The sequence below is a fragment of the Melanotaenia boesemani genome, chromosome 22 (genome assembly GCF_017639745.1).
Source record: "Melanotaenia boesemani isolate fMelBoe1 chromosome 22, fMelBoe1.pri, whole genome shotgun sequence".
NCBI lineage: Eukaryota > Metazoa > Chordata > Actinopteri > Atheriniformes > Melanotaeniidae > Melanotaenia > Melanotaenia boesemani.
Window position 1 is genome coordinate 6,728,775 of NC_055703.1, and position 19,918 is coordinate 6,748,692.

Consider the following 19,918-nt stretch of genomic DNA (forward strand, 5'->3'; position numbering starts at 1 on the left):
CGATTTATTGATTACATATATGTCAAATGTAGTGCTGAAAATCTGAAAATAATGGGAATCTTTTTTTAGTTGCCTCGGTAGACGTTTCGGTTTGGGAGGGAAAAGAGGGGGGGGGAAAAAAAGAAGAAGAAAAAAAAAAAAGATTGGCACGCGCGTTGTGTCAAGCTAGCTAACCACAACCGACAGTTTCTAGCGCCAGTTTGCACTGAAGTGAAAGTTTGTCACCATATTAACATATTTTGGGGAGCAGATTAAATAGTTAATTCGATACAACAGACGAGCTCTAGGACAAGATATAGTTACTGAACTGACTTTTGTTGCTGGAAGTGCACCGCCACTTTTCTTGTTGATTTTGCCGGACTGAACCTGGTTGTGTCTAAATTGCTGTTCTCGAAACACAAGACAACTGGTCAGCAGTAAAAACGGTGAGTAACCTGTTGTTATCTAATATGTTATTATAGCTGTTATCGGTTAATCGATGTGGATTAAATTGCATGACAATAATGCCGCTAGTCCTCATTTAGCATATACAAAGTTAATCATTTAACATTTGCTAACCTAGCTTAGCGACTGAATAACATAAGCTGACATTAAACAAAGCTGGCCTTAACGAAACATGTAGTTCAAGTTAGACATCGATGTTTGGACCTTAGCTTGATTGGAAAATTGATTTATTATATTTTGATAACAATCAAACAATTAATTAATTGCTACTCTGAAGGTCTAACTTGAGCTAAAGCCAAGTTTTTAGTTTCTACATGCTTCTTCGCGCACAACGCAGCATGCTTGTGGTTGACACTGCGGTTCAGCAAGAATATTTATGGCTGTTTTGAGGGACCAGCAAGTCTTATTTAACATTTTATTTGGCAGAGTTTTTGAATATCCGAATTCTGAAACTGTGAAAATGACCATCTTGTCCGTTCCAGTCTCATCTAATGTATGAAATGGCTTTTACAGCAAAATGTTTAAAAATAAATATCCACACAAATCTCTCTCCTTTTTTTTTTAGCTTTTTTATTTTCACCATCATCATCTACATATGTTTGTTTATATCCTACAAGTTAATACTATTCTCCATATCTTATTTTATATTTATGGTGCAGTTCTGTGGCAGGGTTAAAGCGCCTCTTACAGGCCTGGCATATATGCCACAGCATTTTCAATGGTTTTGTGTGGATGCACACATTTCTTGAAGCGATTCCATCTTTAAGGAAAACCCTTTTAAAAGCATGCTTTTGTGAATGTAGCCTCACTGTTTCCTTCTACACTGTAGATTAATTAGTTGAAGGGCCGTAGCTACAGTTTTTTTAAGGTAATTGAATATTCTATATATCTCTCCGTCAAATAACCAAGTAATTGGATAGAACATACTTTAGATTTATTCAAGAAAAAACAATAAAAACTTATTTATCTTACAGAAAAAATATATAAAGAATACAGTAACTTAAAATGGCTTAAAATCAGTTTAACAGAAATTTAACTGGTAAAGAAGAGTCCTCAATGCTCTTTCTGTGGGATATATTTTCAACATTTTCTGTAAGAATTTCCTCTGATACCTTTCCTTAACCCCATGTTGGTTTGCAGTGAGGTCAAGGAAAAGATGTGAAAAGGTGATTTGTCTTTTTTTTTATTTTTATTTTTTTTTTATCTTTTTCAGGTACTCGATACAAATGTTGACATTTCTGACTCAAATCTGTTTTTTTTTTGTTTGTTTTTCTTTTTTTGCTTCCCAGATAATATCCAAATCAATGGTAAGAGGAGACGAGTCACGAGTTGCTGGGATTGATTAAAATTGCCAGAATGTCTTCAATCCCAGGACTCCCTACTCCAGGATCACCTGTCAAAATTCTTATCACCAGAGTCCACTTGCATCCCCTATGTGTCCTGGTGGAGTTCTGGGGCAAATTTAACCAGGATAGGGCAGCAGATTATGAACTCTTAGCTAAAGATATCCAGTCTCCTGGAATCACATTTAAGGACTTAGAAGGAGACCCTGGTGACAAATGTTTGGTTCGGATAGATGATACTTGGTACAGATCCCGAATAGTCTCAAGAAACGGCTCCAGATACAGCGTTTTCCTCATTGACAAAGGAATGACATACAGTGCCACAGCAAGCATGCTAGCATGGGGTAAGGAGCAGCATTTCAAGCCCCTTCCTGAAGTGGAGTTTTGTGTGTTGGCTAACGTTTTACCACGGTCACTGGAGAACAAATGGTCTGCAGTGGCTCTGGAGTTTCTGAAAACTCTCACTGGGAAGTCTGTGACAGCACACGTGCAAGATGTACTGGTGCCACACAGAATGTTTTTCCTGGACATCCCTTGCATATCTCAACAAATGTATGAGATGGGATTTGCAAAGAAGATGTCTCCAATCCAATTTCAGAACTTTGTCCTCATGTCACTGAACTCCCAAGGTGGAGCCGAAGCATCTCCAGACATTCAGGAGCTCTCCAAGGGAACAAGCAAACAGCTGCACAAGCAAGAGCTGTTTATGTACCCAGAACTGCCAGGAGGTACTGTGGAGAACGTCGTTGTAACAGAAGTGACAAATCCACAAAGGATCTTTTGCCAGTTAAAAGTTTTCTCCCAAGAGCTGAAGAAACTCTCCGATCAGCTGACACAGAGCTGCGAGGGCAGAATGTCTAGTTGTGTAATGGGACCTGAAATGATCGGCTCTCCGTGTGCTGCGAGAGGAAGTGATGGCAGGTGGTACCGCTCTGTTCTGCGACAGGTATTCCCAGTGAATAAACTGGTGGAAGTATTGAATGTTGACTATGGTACAAAACAGCTTGTTCAAGTGGAGAACGTTAGACCATTGGCTGCAGAGTTCTTCAGGATGCCAGTTGTCACCTACATCTGCTCTCTCCATGGGCTCCTCGATAAAGGGGTGGGTTGGACAGCCAGTCAGATTAACGTCCTAAGATCCCTCTTGCTGAACAAGAGAATGATTGCCAGATTTGAGTATCAGAGCATCTCTGAGGGTGTCTACTATGTTACTCTTTATGGTGATGACAACATAAATATGAACATCTTGTTTGGTTCCAAGGAAAGCTGTTTGCTTGAATTTGAGAAAACGCTTGGGGATTATGCTGTCCAAGGAGGTCTGTACAACGATCAGCATCCATCACAAGAAAAAGAGATGGTAGCTACTGGACAAGCTGTGGAAGAAAAAAGAGCTAAATCAGCAGCAGATGTGCCACCTGTTAAAGATCTTTCTCTGAACTCCTCACACATGGCAGTTGTTCAACACGTAGCCAATCCGTCTGAGTTTTGGATTCAACTCGAAACCTTAAGAAAGGAGTTGGATGAACTAGTAGATAGTTTCAGCCATCTGTATCAGGATTCAGTGAGTACAGATGTGGTGAGAAGTCCAACACTTGGGCTATACTGTGCTGCCAAGGCAGAAGATGGTGAGTTCTGCAGAGCAACTGTGACTGAAGTTGGTGAGACCCAAGTTAAAGTGTTGTTCTTTGATTATGGAAACACAGAAGTGGTTAATAGGAGTAACATCAGGGCCATGCCATCTGAGTTTCTAAAACTGCCACAGCTGGCACTGAAATGCTCCCTGGATGGTGTCAGACCAAAAGCTGGAAAATGGAGTGAAAGTGCTTCTGAATTTTTTATCCAAGCGGTCACGGATAAAGTACTAAATGTACACATAAAGGCAAAGTATAATGAGCACTATGTCGTCCAGCTAACAGATCCCGAAGCTCAGGGGGAAAAAGATGTTGGTATGCTGATGTGCACTTCTGGCCTAGCTGAGAGAGCTGAGATGCAGACACGATCCAAAGCCAAAAATGCTCCACAAGCAGCCATATCGTGTCCAGCCCAACCTTCTGATGATGATCCACTACTCCCCGGCATACATGGGAAGAGTGGGTTCTCTTTCCAAACCCAAAGCATGGTTGGTCTTACTGATGGTAACAGAAGAGTTGCTACTTTTAAAGAGCAAATGTTTTCCATTGGAAGAGTCCTAGATGTCACCGTGTCCTACATTGAAAGCCCAAATGACTTCTGGTGCCAGCTGGTACAAACTGCAGGCTGCTTGAAATTGCTCATGCAAGACATGCAGGCTTACTACGCAGGCAGTGAGTTTAAACCAAGTGTAGAAGTTGCTTGTGTAGCTCGACACCCTGAAAACAGAATGTGGTACAGAGCCCTTTTGGTTCACAAACACAAAACCCCTCATGTGGATGCCTTGTTTGTCGATTATGGGCAGACATTGACGGTCTCTATCAATGACTTGAGGAGGATCTGCCCAGAATTCCTCTCTCTACACGGCCAAGCTTTTCGATGCAGCCTCTTAAACCCCATAAACCCCACATCTGTTGTAAACGAGTGGAGCCAAGATGCAAAAGCAATGTTTCAAAACTTTGTGGAAACTGCTGCATCCAACCATGTGGTTTTGAAGTGCACTGTTTATGCCAGCATGTACAGTGAGCAGATGGTCGTTTACAACATTGTGGACCTAGAGACTCCCTTTGAGAGCATTTGCACCAGTATGGCCAATCTTGTTCCGAGTGCTCTTCCAAAGAAAGCCACAAGGGCATCTTTTCGTCTGAACACATACTACTATTCAAATCACAATGTCAAAACTGGGACAGAGGAACAAGTCACAGTAACCTATGTGAAGAATGTTAATGAGTTCTACTGCCATCTTGACAAAAATACTGATGTGATGAAAGATCTGAAGGTGAAAGTGAGCAATCTGTGCCATCAGCTCGAGATGCAAAAACTCCCATCAGTCTATGGAACTTTGTGCTTTGCGAGGTACAAGGATGGGGAATGGTACAGGGCTCAGATCAAGGCCACAAAGCCAACAATACTGGTTCACTTTGTGGATTATGGCGACACTATTGAAGTGGACAAATCCGATCTGCTCCCAGTTCCCAAAGAAGCCGGTTACATCATGTCTGTGCCAGTGCAAGCTGTCGTGTGCGGCCTCTCTGATGTTCCTGCTCACGTTACAGATGAAGTGAACCGCTGGTTTGAGATGACGGTACCAGAAAGTAAAATGCGAGCGCTGGTCGTTGCCAGAGAACCTGATGGGAAGTTGCTGGTAGAGCTGTTTCACAGAAACACTCAGATTAATGCAAAAATAAAAAAAATGTCCCAGATTGAGATGAAAATGGAACAGAGGGTTGTCTACCAGGGTTCAAAAACTTCAGAGGCTTCAGCCAGTTTTGAACAAGAGACAAGGAAGCCTCTGTCAATACAAGCTACAGACGGTGAAGACCGTAAACAAGCCCTGAAGAAAAAGCAGTTCTCCTCCCTAAAGCCTTCCCTTCAAATGAGGGTTGAGAAGAAAAGTGCTGTGAATCAACAGTCTGCACAGAAGCATGAGCAACATGTTTCTGAAAATGGTCACAGGATCAAGCCTACTCCTCTAGAGCTCTACAAACCTCCACATCAAAGAACAAGTTATGGCTCTGAGCTTGTAGAAGCTCAGGTGAAACCAAGAAAAGAGAACCTTCCTCCTGACACAAAGCAGCTCAAGTCAAAACCTGCCATGGTATCCCAGAAGGAAACTGATGCTGAAAAACTCCCGAAACTCACAGACTTGCCTTCAAAAATGATCACACCTGGTACAACTGTAGATGTCTATGTCTCTCACTGCAACAGCCCGTTGAATTTCAATGTGCAATGTGTGAATGACGAAGAAGAGATGTTTTCCTTGTTAGGAAAGCTCAACGATCCTAAATTGATCCTGGAAGTCAGTGACCTCAAAGATGTGAATCCAGGTGACCTTATACAAGCGGAGTTTGCAGAAGATGCCATGTGGTACCGAGCAGTTGTAAAAGAAATCAACGACAACGTGACTGCTGTCATTGAGTATATCGATTTTGGAAATACAGCAGTGATACCCATTTCCAAAATGGCCAGACTCCACAAGTCTGTGTTGGAATTGCCCGTTTACAGCATGCACTGCATGCTGAGTGATGCTGCAGCTGTTGGAGAGGAGAGAGCGCTCAATTCAGATGTGGTTTCGGCTTTCAAAAAGGACGTCGGGGGCAGCGGAGAAAAGCTGCTCCAGTGCCAGTTCATTAGGCAGGAGGGATCTGTGTGGGAGGTCAGGCTTAGAGACGGTGATGTGGATATTGTGTGTAAAGTCCCTGCTGGAGATCCTCAAATCACTACACTGAGACCAACAGAGGAGGCAGAGAAATCCCAGCCAAGGCCACTCTCTTTATGTTACACCCACCAACAACAGTTTTTAGAAGGACAGCAGCTAGAGGCCTACATCACAGCCATAAATGATGCTCAGACCTTCTGGTGTCAGTCCGCTAACACAGAGGAACTGGATAAAATAGCATTAATTCTCTCAGAAATCTGTGATGAAGCAGATAAACATGTCAAACCCGAGGCTCTCCTCCCTGGTAGTCTGTGCATTGCTCTCTACACTGATGATCAGCTTTGGTATCGAACAGAGGTCATCAGCAAAGACGGAGAGGAGCTGTCTGTTCTGTTTGTTGACTATGGAAACAAGTCTCTGGTCAGGATCACTGACGTGAGAGAAATGCCTCCCGTCTTGGCAAACATCCCCCCACAGGGGTTTCTGTGTGAGCTTCAAGGCTTTGATTCGCTGCATGGGTCTTGGGACAGCAGTGCGGCCGATGAGCTGTCCACACTCACAGCAGACAAGTTGTTGCAGCTCACTATCATGAGAATAACGAGAGTGGAAGGAAAAATGAAATGTTTGGTGCAAATGGAGTGTGAGGGCCAGGTGATAAACGAGGTAATGAAAACCTGGTGGAAGTGCTTCACAGCAGAAGACGCTCCTGACTCGACCAGCTTGTTTAAAAAACTGCAGCTTGACTCTCCCATTGCAGCAGTGGATGATCAGCTACAGCAACCTGATATCCAATGCAATAATGGTACTGCTTCCTACATTCATCCAGAGCTTGCTGACCTTCACACATTAGAAAAAAACTCAAATTTAGCAAGTAGTCCAAAGAGCAGCGAGTCCTCTGAAGATTTAGTTTCTGTGGAGTCTCCAAAAGAGGAACTTTCCATTGAGGAGAAAGTGATGTCTCCCGAAGATGTTTTGCCAACTGATAGTGGCATAGACGAAAGCATGTTGCTTCTACTCAACAACAAAGATGAAGATATTATGTCTTTGAGCTATAATGTGAATGTGGACTCTGTCAAAGGTGAAGAGGACTTGGATTCCCCTCTGGAGGAAAACATGGAAACGATAGATGAGCTGGAGACTGAAATGGCTGACAAGGAAGAGATGAATCCCCCCACATGTAGTCTGGACGTGAAGCCCTTTTCAGGTAAGCAGGACATGAGTTGCTTTTTTTGTCTTCTGATTAGAGCTCAGTACAATGCTGTTACATGTCATTTGTTATTGGTTTCCTCGTACATTTATGACATTGTATATGTCGCTTTCGTCCCCACTCAAAGAACCAGTGAAGGTAGACGATGACGGGAAAACTGCTGTTTCAGAGGGAACCTTTCTGACCACAACAAAAGCAGTGAAAATGGTAATGTTTATCTTCAGTTTTGAGCTTGTTTAATTAAAATAATGTGTGTAGACTTTATCAAAGTTTATTTGGTGTATTTTCTTAAGGTTCCTCATAAAGCTGCAGTACAAGAGACGGCAGAAATAAAACAGGTATAGAAAAAGAAAGATTACTTTTTGTCCTAGCTCGTGTTTTTACAATTCCAGTGTAATTTCTTGAGAGACTTGGATTAAATGCTGTCATTTCCATACAACGTAAATGAGTGTTGGATTTCAAACCAAGTAGAAATACAGTTTTGCCATTGAAAAGCTGAAAAAAATCTTTACACAGTGGTCTGACTTCTTTGAAGGAATCCTATTGTTTAGATTCATGTGATATCAGGTTAATAAAGTATAATAAAAAAATAAATAATAAAAAAATATGTTTATATCCTCAGTCTGAGATTTACTCCTTTTTTATTTCTGTGCATGCAGAGCTTCTCAGTGGCGTTATCAAGTGCATTTTGATTTACGTAGCACATTTGTTTAGATATATAAGAATGCAAGAATAATAAAGCTGCTTTATTGTGCGTTTGTTCTCATCAGGCTGAGTTGGAGCATCCCTCCTCTGTGTGTCCAGAACAGCAGTTCTGTGGTGAGTGTTTCCTACATTTTCTCCCGCTGCACTTGAAACAGAGATGTTGGCTTTTATGGAGACAGATTTGCACATTTTCCAAGCACCTATTTTATATTTGAGTTGGTTTACAGAAGAATGGCTTTATATCTGATGTGCTTTGCAAATACATATCCATGCATCTTTTTATGAAACATGAGAAAAGATGTTTCATAAACTCCTGAATTTACCAGAGAATGACTTGGTGTCTCTTCAATGTGAGTTTGGGTTAATTCTGCAGTTAATTCTCTGATCTAACAGTTCAAAAGTAGATAAATGATGTCACAGGCATGCATGAACCATAACGTATGTATTGATAGTAATTTAAGTAATTCTCAATAATTACAGAAGTTCTGTGGCAATCAGTTTTCATGTGTTAATTGATGTTTTATATTTTAAGTTGACCATTGAATGATGTACAATTGTTACTATAAATTCTATAATTACAATTTATTTAAATTATAAATTAAATAGATCTCCTAATAAAATAACACAGGTATCAGATCGGTACTCGGTATTGGCAGATACCTAAGCCCCAGGTAGTGGAACTGGTATCGGACAGAAAAAAACAGATCTCTCGTTGACACCACACAAGATAATTTGAACAACTTTCAGGCAGATCTTGTTCAGTTTGCTGTATGTGTGTGTGTTTACATACTGTATGTTTTAATGAACCCTGTCAAGAACCAGTAGTGAAAGAATGTAAAACAAAACAGACCCACAGGTCCAGCAGTCATCTGTAATGGTGTGTTTTATCTGCAGAAGCTGAAGCAGCCACCAGTGAACCAAGCTGCTCCCCAGTTTCTTCTCGAGAAAAGGTACAAAGTTAGCTGTAGCTAAACTTTGATGCCTCTATGCCTTTAATTATATTTTTTAGGTTGTTTAATTATGTATGAGGCCATTTTTGTGAATGTTGTATACCAGGAACTGATGGAAGAAATTTCATCAGACCTAGCTAAAACATCCTCTTTTGAATTGGGTCACTGTTGCCTCACAAAAAAAAAAAACTATGTTTTACATCCTAACTAGAACATTATTATTCTGCATCAGAACTCAATAAATAGACTGATTGTGACCAAACTTAGGATTTTGTTTGCAGAATTTATGACACCAGTCTGTTGAAACTGTCATATTCAAACTTTATTACCATAATTTCAGGCTGGGCAATATATCAGATATACTCAGTGTGTTGTTTTGGTGGCCAAAAGTTGCTGTTCCCTTACAAAACACTATATGTTAATATGCTGAGTAGAACATGATTAGACTATTATTCTGCATCATAGTGCAACAAATGAGAGATTATGACCAAATTTCAGATTTTGTTTGTTACAGATTTGTAATAAGCAGCTTAATTTTTAATGTGTATACAGATTTTGTGCGAATCTCTGAATTAGCTGTAACCTGTAAGGGGCTGCTCATAGATTAATTGATCCATTGGTCTGTCTCAAAGATTTCCCAGGAAGAAGTTCATCTGGAAATAGAAGATGATCTGTGTGAGAAAACAGCTGGAGAAGAAAATGACGTATGAGATGCTGTTTTTGTACCTTTTGAACATGTTTTTATTCTATGCTTCTTCAAATGTTTGTGTTTTATAATGCCATTTGATTTTAATTCTGGTCATTAAAACTCTTTATTGTACGCTTTATTAAACTGCAGGTCCAGAGTGAATCAGTAGGTGAGTAACTTTTCATTCACGTTTACCCCTGATCTTACCGTCCTGCAGCCTGCGCTACAGACAGTGGTTTATTGGTTCCAATAAGTCTTGTTGTTAATGTTGAACATGTGGTTTCCATACATAACACACTGTGAGCATGCTCGGTACATACGGAGTATGATTATCTTCACAGAAAGCCCTTTGGGAAGCACAGTGACACAGAGAGAAGCTGCCCATCAGGAAGATGAATCACTCACTTCTTTTTCGGAGGAGGTATGAGAAACATCTAAAAAACAAACATGAGTTATAGCTGACATTTAATTTAATTTGGCTCATCTGATTTGGAGAACGTTCTGGGACATCAGTGTGATCCTCTTTATCAGAGTTTGTCCCTTCATGAGGATAAATGTCCTGGTTTGAGTTTTCATTTGCCAGATGGGGATTTATAAACACAACTAAAGCACCTTCTTTATCTTTTTTTTTTCTTCCAAATTGTGACAATATTTATAGTGTGTTGTGTATGTGATAGGATAAAAAGACATGATTAAAAAAAATCGAAGGAGAAGAAAAGAAAAATTCATAACAGAATCTGGCAAATTTGAAGTGACACCGTTTTTCTTTTCCATCTGTTTGCACTTCTTAGCTGTTTTTATTTATCCTCTGCACAACTTTGCCAGCTGATATGGAGACACAAACCAACCCAGCTTTGGTCATTTATATCTACTTCTGTTCAACGTTTGAAAAATATTCTTCTCTGACTCCTGTTCTGCTTTTCAGAGTAACTTGGTTGAAGAGTTATCGTGTCTCGTTGAAAAGATTCACCTGACAGACGTCTGGCGAGGTATTGCATTGAAATGACTAAAATCTGCAAGCTGTGCTTTGACTTGATACAAATATTTTCTGTTGTGGGAAAAATTTGCAGCACTGGCTTTTCTGTATTAGCTGCTTCAGTTTTCAGTCAAATCTTCCAGAAGTTCAACTTTCCAGCACCTGCATGTCCCTGCTTATGTTCATGGTTGAAAATAGTTGATCTTTAGGATCTGACTATACCTCTCCTGCAACACAAAAGCTGTTCATCTTCCAAGTATCTTAACAAGATCTAAAAGATATTTACACTGATGTTTAAATACACAAAGTTAAACATGTTTGACAGAAAACGTGACTTAATACTAGAATAAAAACTGTACTTATATGGATTTCTCCTTTTTCTAAAGCTGAATCTGTTTCAGAGGACTCTGACCAACAGCTGCACACTCCACAACAAAACCCGGAAAATGAAGAAAAGGTAAAATAAATGTTGACTTGGTTCATTTTAAAGGCAAATATTTGTCTATAATAATGTGACTGCCGACTTTCTGATGTTGCCTCACGCTGCTTCGATGTTTAGAAAGTTGCCTGATTTGATTCAGTCTGATTCAATATAGATTAATTTACAAATATTTATGCAACAACACAATTTTTTATTGAATATGAAAGACATTCTTAGGTAACTATTTTTATAAACACTGAGCCCATTTACATGACCGTCAACATCAGATATCTGGAAGTAATCAGATTGCTGGTATGACGTGTTTACATGCACTTCTGAAATGCAATATTCCAAAGATCGTTGTCTACGGTTACCAATCCATTATCGGATTCATTTGTAAGAATTGATATTGTATTAATCAAATACCCCCCCCCCCCCCCGGCTTGTTAGAAAGTACAAGATAAAAAGACTAACTCCTGGTAGTATGTTGTGTTGAACAAGCTTCAAGGCTTGTTTAAGTCAAACCAGGAGGAGCAGTTAACGCGTCAAAATGATGTGATGCATCCATACTTCTGTTCGCCTGTACTGCATCTTTAAAATGGTTTAATTGTAGAATAAATGAAGGTTTGTTAAACTAATTCCTCCAAACTCATTTTTTTAGGATTCTGACAACAGCACGTTGATGGAGGAAATGCCCTCTGCTGAGGACAGTTTTGGTAAGTTCTGTTTTTTCACACTGTTTAAAATAAAGAGGAACGATGTACAATTTTCAGCAGGAAGTAGTTATGGTGATACTTTACAAAACGGTCATGTTTAGTTCTGTTTGGGAGCCGAGGAGACATCACTGTTCAGGGCATCCATCTGCATCTCTTACATTCAATAGTTTCCTCAGGGTGACGACCTGGACTGCAGCTACCTTCGCTTTTGACTAAGTTACGCTATAGTGTATATTTGAACTAACAGAAATGTAACCGTTAGGGGTCTGATGCTGTTTTTAGGCTTTTACATGCTTCTGATTTGGCTTTTCTATACCACATAAAAATGTTCACTATATCCCTGTTTGGTATCTTTTATTTCATCACTTAAATGATTATGTGATTATTACGTGTAACTTTAATCAAATCCAAGTTGAAAAAAAAGAAAAAGAGAATAATATCAGCTAAATCACATCAGTAAAAATAACTAAATATGACACATTGAAAGAAGTGCAGCACCTGCCCATCCCGTCCAAATGAACTGAGTGGAATAATAAGAAGGAAAGAGAAACTTATTATTCTAATCTGTTTATAGGATTTCATATATTTTTTTCCTTGTTTTTCATTTCTTCATTTAGAGGCCCAGCTGTCAAAGATAACTCATCTCTGTCTGATCATCCGGGATGCTTCTGCTGATGTTCTTTCTCCCGATCAGCAGCCAGAGTAATAACCACCTTTTTTTTTTCCTCTTTTATGATCTTAAATTGAAGTTTGTCAGTTGTGGTTTTTTTGTTGAATCAAATAGGTCTGGATCAGTTTGCATTGTTGTTTGTTCTGAGTGCCCAAAAGCCAGACTTGATTTCAATTAGCATACTTAACATTTGACTTGATGTCTCATTTAAATGTCCTTTAAAAGAAGAGAAAAGAGAGAGTGGTTTAACCTCTACAGTAATGGCTGAACAACTTGAAAGTTGGTGCCTTTGTGTTGTGTTGTGTTGTTTATTGAAACACAGTTGTTACAGATGATCTGTTCAGATAAGCTGCCACACATTTCTTTTGTGTTAGACTAACAATACTAATTTGAGTGGCTGTTTGGTGGAAACATGCATGTTTTGAAGATCTTTTTTTAAATGTTATAATAAATATTGCAGCTGTGTATATACATGCTGGTTTTCTTTCATATTTCTTGGAGCAGTGTTTGCTCAGATTGTGTGTGTGCATTTTCAAACCTGCAGAAGAAGACAAAGCTTTTAAATTTTTGTATACAAACCAGATTTATTGGATTTCTCTTGTGTAAAAATGCAGATCTGAACTGTATAAAAAGTGTTGCATCATTCATCGAGAATGAACCGTACTGGGAGCTGCTCAGTGCAGCCTTTTAGTGTTTTTCTGATGCAGTAAATGTCCTCTGGATGTATTTCATTTGCAGTCTTGGCTAGGATCTGAATTCAAATCAGTCTGTAATCATACCTTTACCTTGTCCATTGGTTAGGATTCTCATTCAAGGGTTTATCACACAGCAATCATAGAGGAGCTTATCTCTGCCGGAGGATCACATATCCAAAAAGATACACAGGATTTGTCTAAGATAACATTCCTCTGTTGGCTTTAGATACACAGATGAAACTGATTACATAGATTCTTTAAGAAAAGGCTGTTAAGAGATTTCACCAACAGTAAAAGGAAGTCTTGAGCTGCATGTTGCAACATTCAGGCCTCGTGAAACAAACACCACTACACAGAGTGTTTCATCTGTAAGAAAAACAAATCCTCCCTGCTGATGAGGTAGACTGGTTCAGTGGGATTATCGCTGAACATTCTGGGACAACCTGATGGTGGTCGGCTCGCGCCTTGTACTCTGGAATCATTGCTGTATAAGAGGCACAGCAGTAGTTCAGATGGCGGACCGAAGCACGGTAACATTAGTTCCCTGGATGAGGTTGTCATCTTCACCATTAATCAGAGGGTCCCACTGGTTGAAGTTCTTCTCCAGACCTGCAAAATCCAAGATGATCGCTTTAAACTTTGCTGACTTTACCTTCAGCTATGAACACAAAGGGATTTTCTTACCAAGATGTCGTTGCAAAAAGGCCAAGGTTGCTTTGTTGGAGAGGTCAATGGCAATTTCCGGATCGATCTCTCCCTTTAACTTCATCAGCTTCCCGATCCAATTGCCTGTCAGGAAAGTGAAGTCTGGAAAGCTCTGGTGGACTGTCCCTCTGCAGAAATGCAGAAGAAAAGTTTGGAATCAAATTGTAGCATAATGTACCACATCTGTCCTCTCCGTCGTACCTGATGGTGATCATTTTCCTCTGTATGACGGCCGAGTCCAGTTTCTTCATGCGAATGATGTTGCCCCCCCACTGGAACTTCTCAGAGTTGATGAAGAATATCGGCTGCTTCACCCGAGGAAAGATCTCGTCATCTAAAGGAAACATCCAGGCGTCGAGAGCTATTCCACACCTGGGTGGAGAACGTGAGTTTGGAGTCTTAACACTATTGTTTAGTACTCAGTTGATGTAAATAAGGATGTAGCTTGAAATTAACCTCAAATCCAGTCTATTTAAGAAGATATTCAGCAAACACGCAGCTGGTAATAGGGTAAAAATGTGCTTGTAAGAATAAAAACTAAGAATCTACAGGCTCTGCTTGGGGGGCTGCATTCCAGAGCTGCACTCCCATAATACAATGCTACCACCACCGTGCTTCACTGTATGGATCGCATTTACAAGGTAAGTGTCTTATTGTCTTTCGGCTATGAGCCAAATGGTTTGAAATTTTTTCTGCTTTACAATTCCCAAGGCCACTCAGCCTTTCTTGACTACAGTATGTTAAGTTATAAAACCATGTGAAAGTATTCACACCCTATTTTTCCTATTTTGTGGTCTTTCAACCTGAAATAAAACTAACATTTTTTGGGTCTGATTTGATCAGAATAAGCAGCTTTCTCATCACATGAGGGTACAAAACACAGCTGTGAGACACAACCAGTAAGGCCCCAAAAAAGTTTAGTCACCCGCAAAGCCCCAACTTTAACAGTAATTACAGCTACCAGTCTGTTATGGTTTGTCTCTTCTAGCCACTGGGATTGTTGTGCATGTCCCTGCATTTTCATCCATTATTCCTTCAACTCTGACCAATGTGTGAGGATGATATCTGGATGAAAGGTGTCCAGGACACTGCTCTAGCATGTTTGTGCCATCAGACCAGAGTATCTTCCACATTTTTCTCAGATGCATTCCTTTTTTCCCCCTCAACTAATGCCTTTTTTCCCCAGCAAGTCCAGCTTTGTAAACGTTATAGCTGAAAGTGGTTGTATAGACCAGTGTTTCTCAATCCTGGTCCTCGGGTACCACTGCCCTGCATGTTTTAGAGGTGTCCATCTTTAACACACCTGATTCAAATGGATGGCTCGTTAGCAGGCTTGCAAAGAACTTGACAAGCAGTTCAATTAATCTGAATCAGCTGTATTGGAAAGAACTAAAACATGCAGGGCAGTGGTCCCTGAGGACCAGGATAGAGAAACACTGGTATAGACACTCCCATCGCTGATTTAAAGCTCTGCTGTTCATTCAGGATTACCTTTAGCTGCTTTGTTGCCTTTCTGATTAATGCCCTTATTGTCTGGTCCACGTGTTTTGAAGGTCTGCCAGCAAAGAGTATTTAATATCCTCTTAGAAGCTGAAGTAGAGATCTAATCTCTACTTCAGCTTTGGAGAGCTCCTTGGTCTGTTGTGCTGTTTACTTGGTAGAGACTGATGCAGAATCTAGGCCTTTTACAACAGGACAATATACTGTATACTGGGATCATGTGACAGATTAATCACACAGGGGGACTTATGAAGATAACTGGCAGCATAGGATCATTAAAGTATAAGGAATACTTTGAATTTTCACATTTACTTGAGTTATTTGTCCTGTGTTGTATAGTTTTTTTTACATAAATTCTTATTTTTTTCTGTCCCTCCGGTCAGGTCCAGCAATAATGTAAATTCTGTAATTCAAAATAAATAAGAATTTAAATAAAGAAATCTGATTATCAATAGGCGCCTGATACCTGTAAAACTCCCCTTGCTGGACAGGACAAGTTTAAAATAAATAAATAAATAAAATATATATATATATATAAAAAAGAGAGCGAGAGAGTGAATAGAGTGGAAACAACTTTGAAAACCAGTCTGACTTAGCACTGAATAAAAAAAATCATGAGTCATCAACCGTTTCTGCCGACTCACGTGACATGACGAAAGAGTGTCATCACAGATATTTTCCAGAGAACAACTCCTGGAGAGGAGCTCTCTACATTTTAGGTTTGTTTCCAGTTAGAACAGCTTCTTCTTAATTACAACCACCTGTCGGGTTCTTCTAACATGTTTGATTTATATTTCTTTTTCACTACTTTTTAAAACACTGCTTCAGATTCTCTGGTGAATATAAACCTGAAAACACCAATCAAAACATTCATTCAAAAAGTTATTTAAAAATAAAAAAAAAACATACTTGAATTTAACCTCTTTGCACAGAGCTTCAATAACCGTTGCTCCCCCGAAGGAATGCCCCACAACTGCTGCCCTGCACAGATCCATGGAGTTCTGTTGGTCAGGAGACAAGAGGACATGGATCATGAGTAAAACAGTAAAACATGGATCATGAGTAAAACAGAGCCTGAGGTTTTATATATACACATGTAGCTGGTTTACCTCCAGCGTTGTCCAGTCAAACTGCGTCTGTAAAACATTTTGCACGGCGACTCCTGAGTTAATTTCAGTGAGTTTATCTAGAGCCAGAATGCACTCGTCTGCTCTTTGTTTTACCTGAAGTACAAAGAAAAACAAAAACAGGACTAAGATAAAGGCTGATGGGTAAAATTAAACTCCTTGCCTTTAGTAAAACAAAGTTATTCAGTTTCCAAGAAAATGAAGATTAAGAAGCATCAAGAAATAAGGATGTGGTTTGAGTGTGTATTGCTAACTGGTGGAAATGTGCAATTCATCTGCACTAAACTTAACGCCAACAGTGCATGACACAGCAATGTTGTTTAGGTCCTCTGTTACAGCGACTTGAGAGTAATGCTGGATTTTCCTTGTTTTAATCCAGTAAACTCTTCTTACCTGCTTGTTTCTGAGGGGGAATTCGCGCTCTCCATGCCGCAGAGTTCTGTAGTACATCCATTCCTTTACCAAGTTGTTTTCAGCTGATGCTGATGTTTTTGCTAAACTCTCATTGGCCCTCTCCGATTCTGTCTTCTCACGAAAATAATATGTAGCTGAGGCTGATAGGTCTCTGCGGGGGAGGACAAAAAAAAAAAAGAATTTTGCTGTAAAATTAGTCATTCAAAAGGCAAATAACTTGCAGCATCAGAGATGTGCATAACTTCCATCTTGCAATGAGGAAACTGGGTTTTAGCACACTCTAATCAAACATCCTGTTTAGGAGAATAGACACTTTTATCAGAACTGTTAATCAGGTTTAACACTGAGACTATGCAGAGTGATTGAAACTTTGCTGAGTGGCTGGACTGACCATCATCGCTGCAGCCACGTGAAACAGCCTGTCTGATGACACAGCCGTGACACAACACCCCACGCGCCCTTTCTGTGGCTTCAGCCTTTAACCCGCTGCAAAAACTCATAGACAAACCACTTCAATTGGCGCGAGTGACACACCAACTGTGGCCATTATGTTCATCTCCATATGGTCCCCTTGTCTCTATACTGAAAAGAAATGTGATGACCTGGTTTGTACTATTGTTTGCACACCCTTTCCACTCCCATTCCACAGATAAACAGCCGCTTGCAGAGGAGACTGTGCTGTTATTGTGGTAGTAGTTTCGCATTTTTGTCATTAAACTCTGTTCAGGTGCGCTGCGGTCGTATGCGACACATCTGCCTTCTAATCCAGATATTTGTGCTATGTGAACGTTATTTCATGGAATACATACTGACAGTTTAAAGATCAGCTGAAAGATTTTAAAAATTGTAATTACCTGTGTTCCACAGACGCCACGATGAAGCCCTGAGAGGCCAGTTCTGCACATATAGCCGAATACAAAGTCCTAGGAGACACCAGTCCCACACAAAGCAACCAGTTAGTGGTTAAAAACACAGGATCCATGTAAAAACACTGCTCAGATGGGGGTGTGTACCTGAAGGCTCCGAGGCCATGGGAGAAGATAATTACTGGGCATTTTCCATTACATTTAAATGGAGCGTCCACGTAGGCTGGGATCTTAAAGGACCCTGAAATAAATAATTTAGACACAGTAGCTTTACATTTGAACTACTTCCCAGCATCACCACCTTTCAGGCAGCTGCTGCTTCCCACCACTTCCTACAGTGTGATGTTTTCACTTCTTTATTTTCAGTTTTTTTTCTAATGAAATCACAGTATTGCTGGTTGGTGGTGCCACTTATAGAGTAGATGACTCATCATTTTCTGCTCAAATTCACTAAACAACGGAGCAACAGTTTCAGTGGTTTTTAAACCACCTGCTTTTACTCCATATCACACAAATTCCTCTTTCGAGTTATTGAATTCTGCTTCTTTATTTGGTTTAAACCAAAATGTGCCCACGGTGGTGCCGTACTTTTGAGCATAACACAGACATTAATATGCTGGGTGTAAACCATAGAATAGAATAGCTGAGATGAAAAAGCTTGAAAATAGAGTTGATGCCACTAAAGTGAGATGGAAACACTGATTGCTATAAGCTTCATCTGGCTGTTTTCAACCCTCTGTACACAAATTAATGTAATTTTTACCTTATAGTCTAGAACTTAATCAGATGTGGGGAAAATGCTGTTCCTGTGTTACGCTGGAAAAATACTTCACTTCCTATTGTTTAATAGTTCTGTGTAAAGTGAATAATGAAGTTATTCACCAAAGAGGTGTCTGAAAATGGTTTCACTGAGACGCCTGTTGATTTTCATGAAGTCTGCCAGGCCGTTATAGTACTCCTTGCTTGGGACCCAGTCTGGTTTCTCTGATCTATCAGTCTCTTGACAAGGATAGTAAAGCCTGAAAAAGCTGCCCTATTAACAAGGCAGAAAGAAAGGCACACAGTTTAGGAAAAAAAAATAAAAAACATAAAAAGGAGCATGTCTCCAATATCTTAGTCAGATTGGATTGATTGCAAACAGGTTCTGTATGTGAGAATGTAAAAACATTTACACACACATCCCCTGTAAATATATAGTGTTTTGTGTTTTAATTCACCTGTGCAGTGTGGTCCATCATAAAGTCAGTGCAGCCCACAGCATTGGGGCCCTTTCCTGGAGGGATCCCAAGATTACTGCAGGAGTTTCCCATGGCAAAGAAACCGAGTGTGTACCTCCTCTGATCTGCCAAAGAAAGACACGAGTCATGGAAAATACTCTGAACCTGACGGCATGATAGGAAGAAATGGAAATAACATGTCTTGGCTAAATAGAAGATAATTTGACTGTTGATGTATGTTAATACCAGTTATGCTGCATTCGTTAATGATGAGTCGCTTTGCTTATTAGTGACTAACAAGATTCCGCTGTACACATCTGTAACTTCAACTTACTTTACCAGAGGTTTGATTAATGAGTAACCTTGTTCTGACAGTTACATAAATTAGCTGGTTGAACACTAAACAATGTTTGCGCAATCTGTACAAATGTTCCTCTTCAGCACTTACCTGTCTTTGCCCAGTCGTAAATTCTCTTGACCACTAACTGTACCAACCATCCATGAGAAAGCATCGACGGGCTAACTAATGTCACATCCTGTGTTCAGCTGATGGCAAACAAAACAATAACGACTTAACAAAAACAAGGCCTACCGGAGAAGCAGAAATATGCGTAGGGTGCTGCCGTTGCTATTATCAGTTTCGTAACATTACTGTGTCGTAATACTACTTTGTACAAAGTTGTGTGCCGGTTGGAGTCACCTGGGAGCGGTTTGAGCTGTGTGCTTGTATCGGCTAGCCACTACTAGCATAGAAACCAGAGCGATAGAGACTCAGTGTTAAGTCACAGCACCACTGCTTGACTGTTACCCAGCCTTTTGGTCTGCGAACGAAAATTTCCCCAATAAAACTAAACACTGAAGCAAACAAATACTATGCCGCCGAAATCATATTAGCATAGCTGCCATAGCTGCTTCTCCACGTCTGCACTCACAGGCTGTGCGACAATTGAGTGAACTTTTCTATCATGTCTCTGGTTTGAGCCAAG

At 40.0% G+C, this 19,918-nt stretch overlaps 2 protein-coding genes across 5 annotated transcripts; one reads left to right on the forward strand and one right to left on the reverse strand.

Annotated features, from left to right (window-relative positions):
- Positions 1–139: 139 nt before the first annotated feature.
- Positions 140–12,899, forward strand: tdrd6 (tudor domain containing 6). 3 transcript variants are annotated; one of them, XM_041975152.1, is made up of 14 exons: positions 140–425; positions 1,585–1,610; positions 1,734–7,279; positions 7,410–7,489; positions 7,576–7,620; positions 8,053–8,101; positions 8,882–8,937; positions 9,570–9,641; positions 9,776–9,794; positions 9,967–10,036; positions 10,550–10,614; positions 10,988–11,058; positions 11,684–11,738; positions 12,356–12,899. In XM_041975152.1, the coding sequence occupies exons 3-14, from the start codon at positions 1,801–1,803 to the stop codon at positions 12,442–12,444; spliced, it is 6,150 nt and encodes a 2,049-aa protein (XP_041831086.1). In that variant the 5' UTR covers positions 140–425; positions 1,585–1,610; positions 1,734–1,800; the 3' UTR covers positions 12,445–12,899. The 3 variants fall into 3 exon arrangements, with proteins under 3 accessions (XP_041831086.1, XP_041831089.1, XP_041831087.1); XM_041975155.1 differs by having other exon boundaries at positions 11,003–11,058; XM_041975153.1 differs by lacking the exon at positions 1,585–1,610.
- Positions 12,768–19,902, reverse strand: pla2g7 (phospholipase A2, group VII (platelet-activating factor acetylhydrolase, plasma)). 2 transcript variants are annotated; one of them, XM_041975175.1, is made up of 11 exons: positions 19,525–19,902; positions 18,933–19,057; positions 18,598–18,748; positions 17,863–17,956; positions 17,704–17,772; positions 16,829–17,000; positions 16,418–16,531; positions 16,218–16,309; positions 14,010–14,180; positions 13,788–13,936; positions 12,768–13,712 (listed from the first exon to the last, which is right to left on the reverse strand). In XM_041975175.1, the coding sequence occupies exons 2-11, from the start codon at positions 19,023–19,025 to the stop codon at positions 13,612–13,614; spliced, it is 1,206 nt and encodes a 401-aa protein (XP_041831109.1). In that variant the 5' UTR covers positions 19,026–19,057; positions 19,525–19,902; the 3' UTR covers positions 12,768–13,611. The 2 variants fall into 2 exon arrangements, with proteins under 2 accessions (XP_041831109.1, XP_041831108.1); XM_041975174.1 differs by having other exon boundaries at positions 19,381–19,900.
- Between the last annotated feature and the right edge of the window lie 16 nt (positions 19,903–19,918).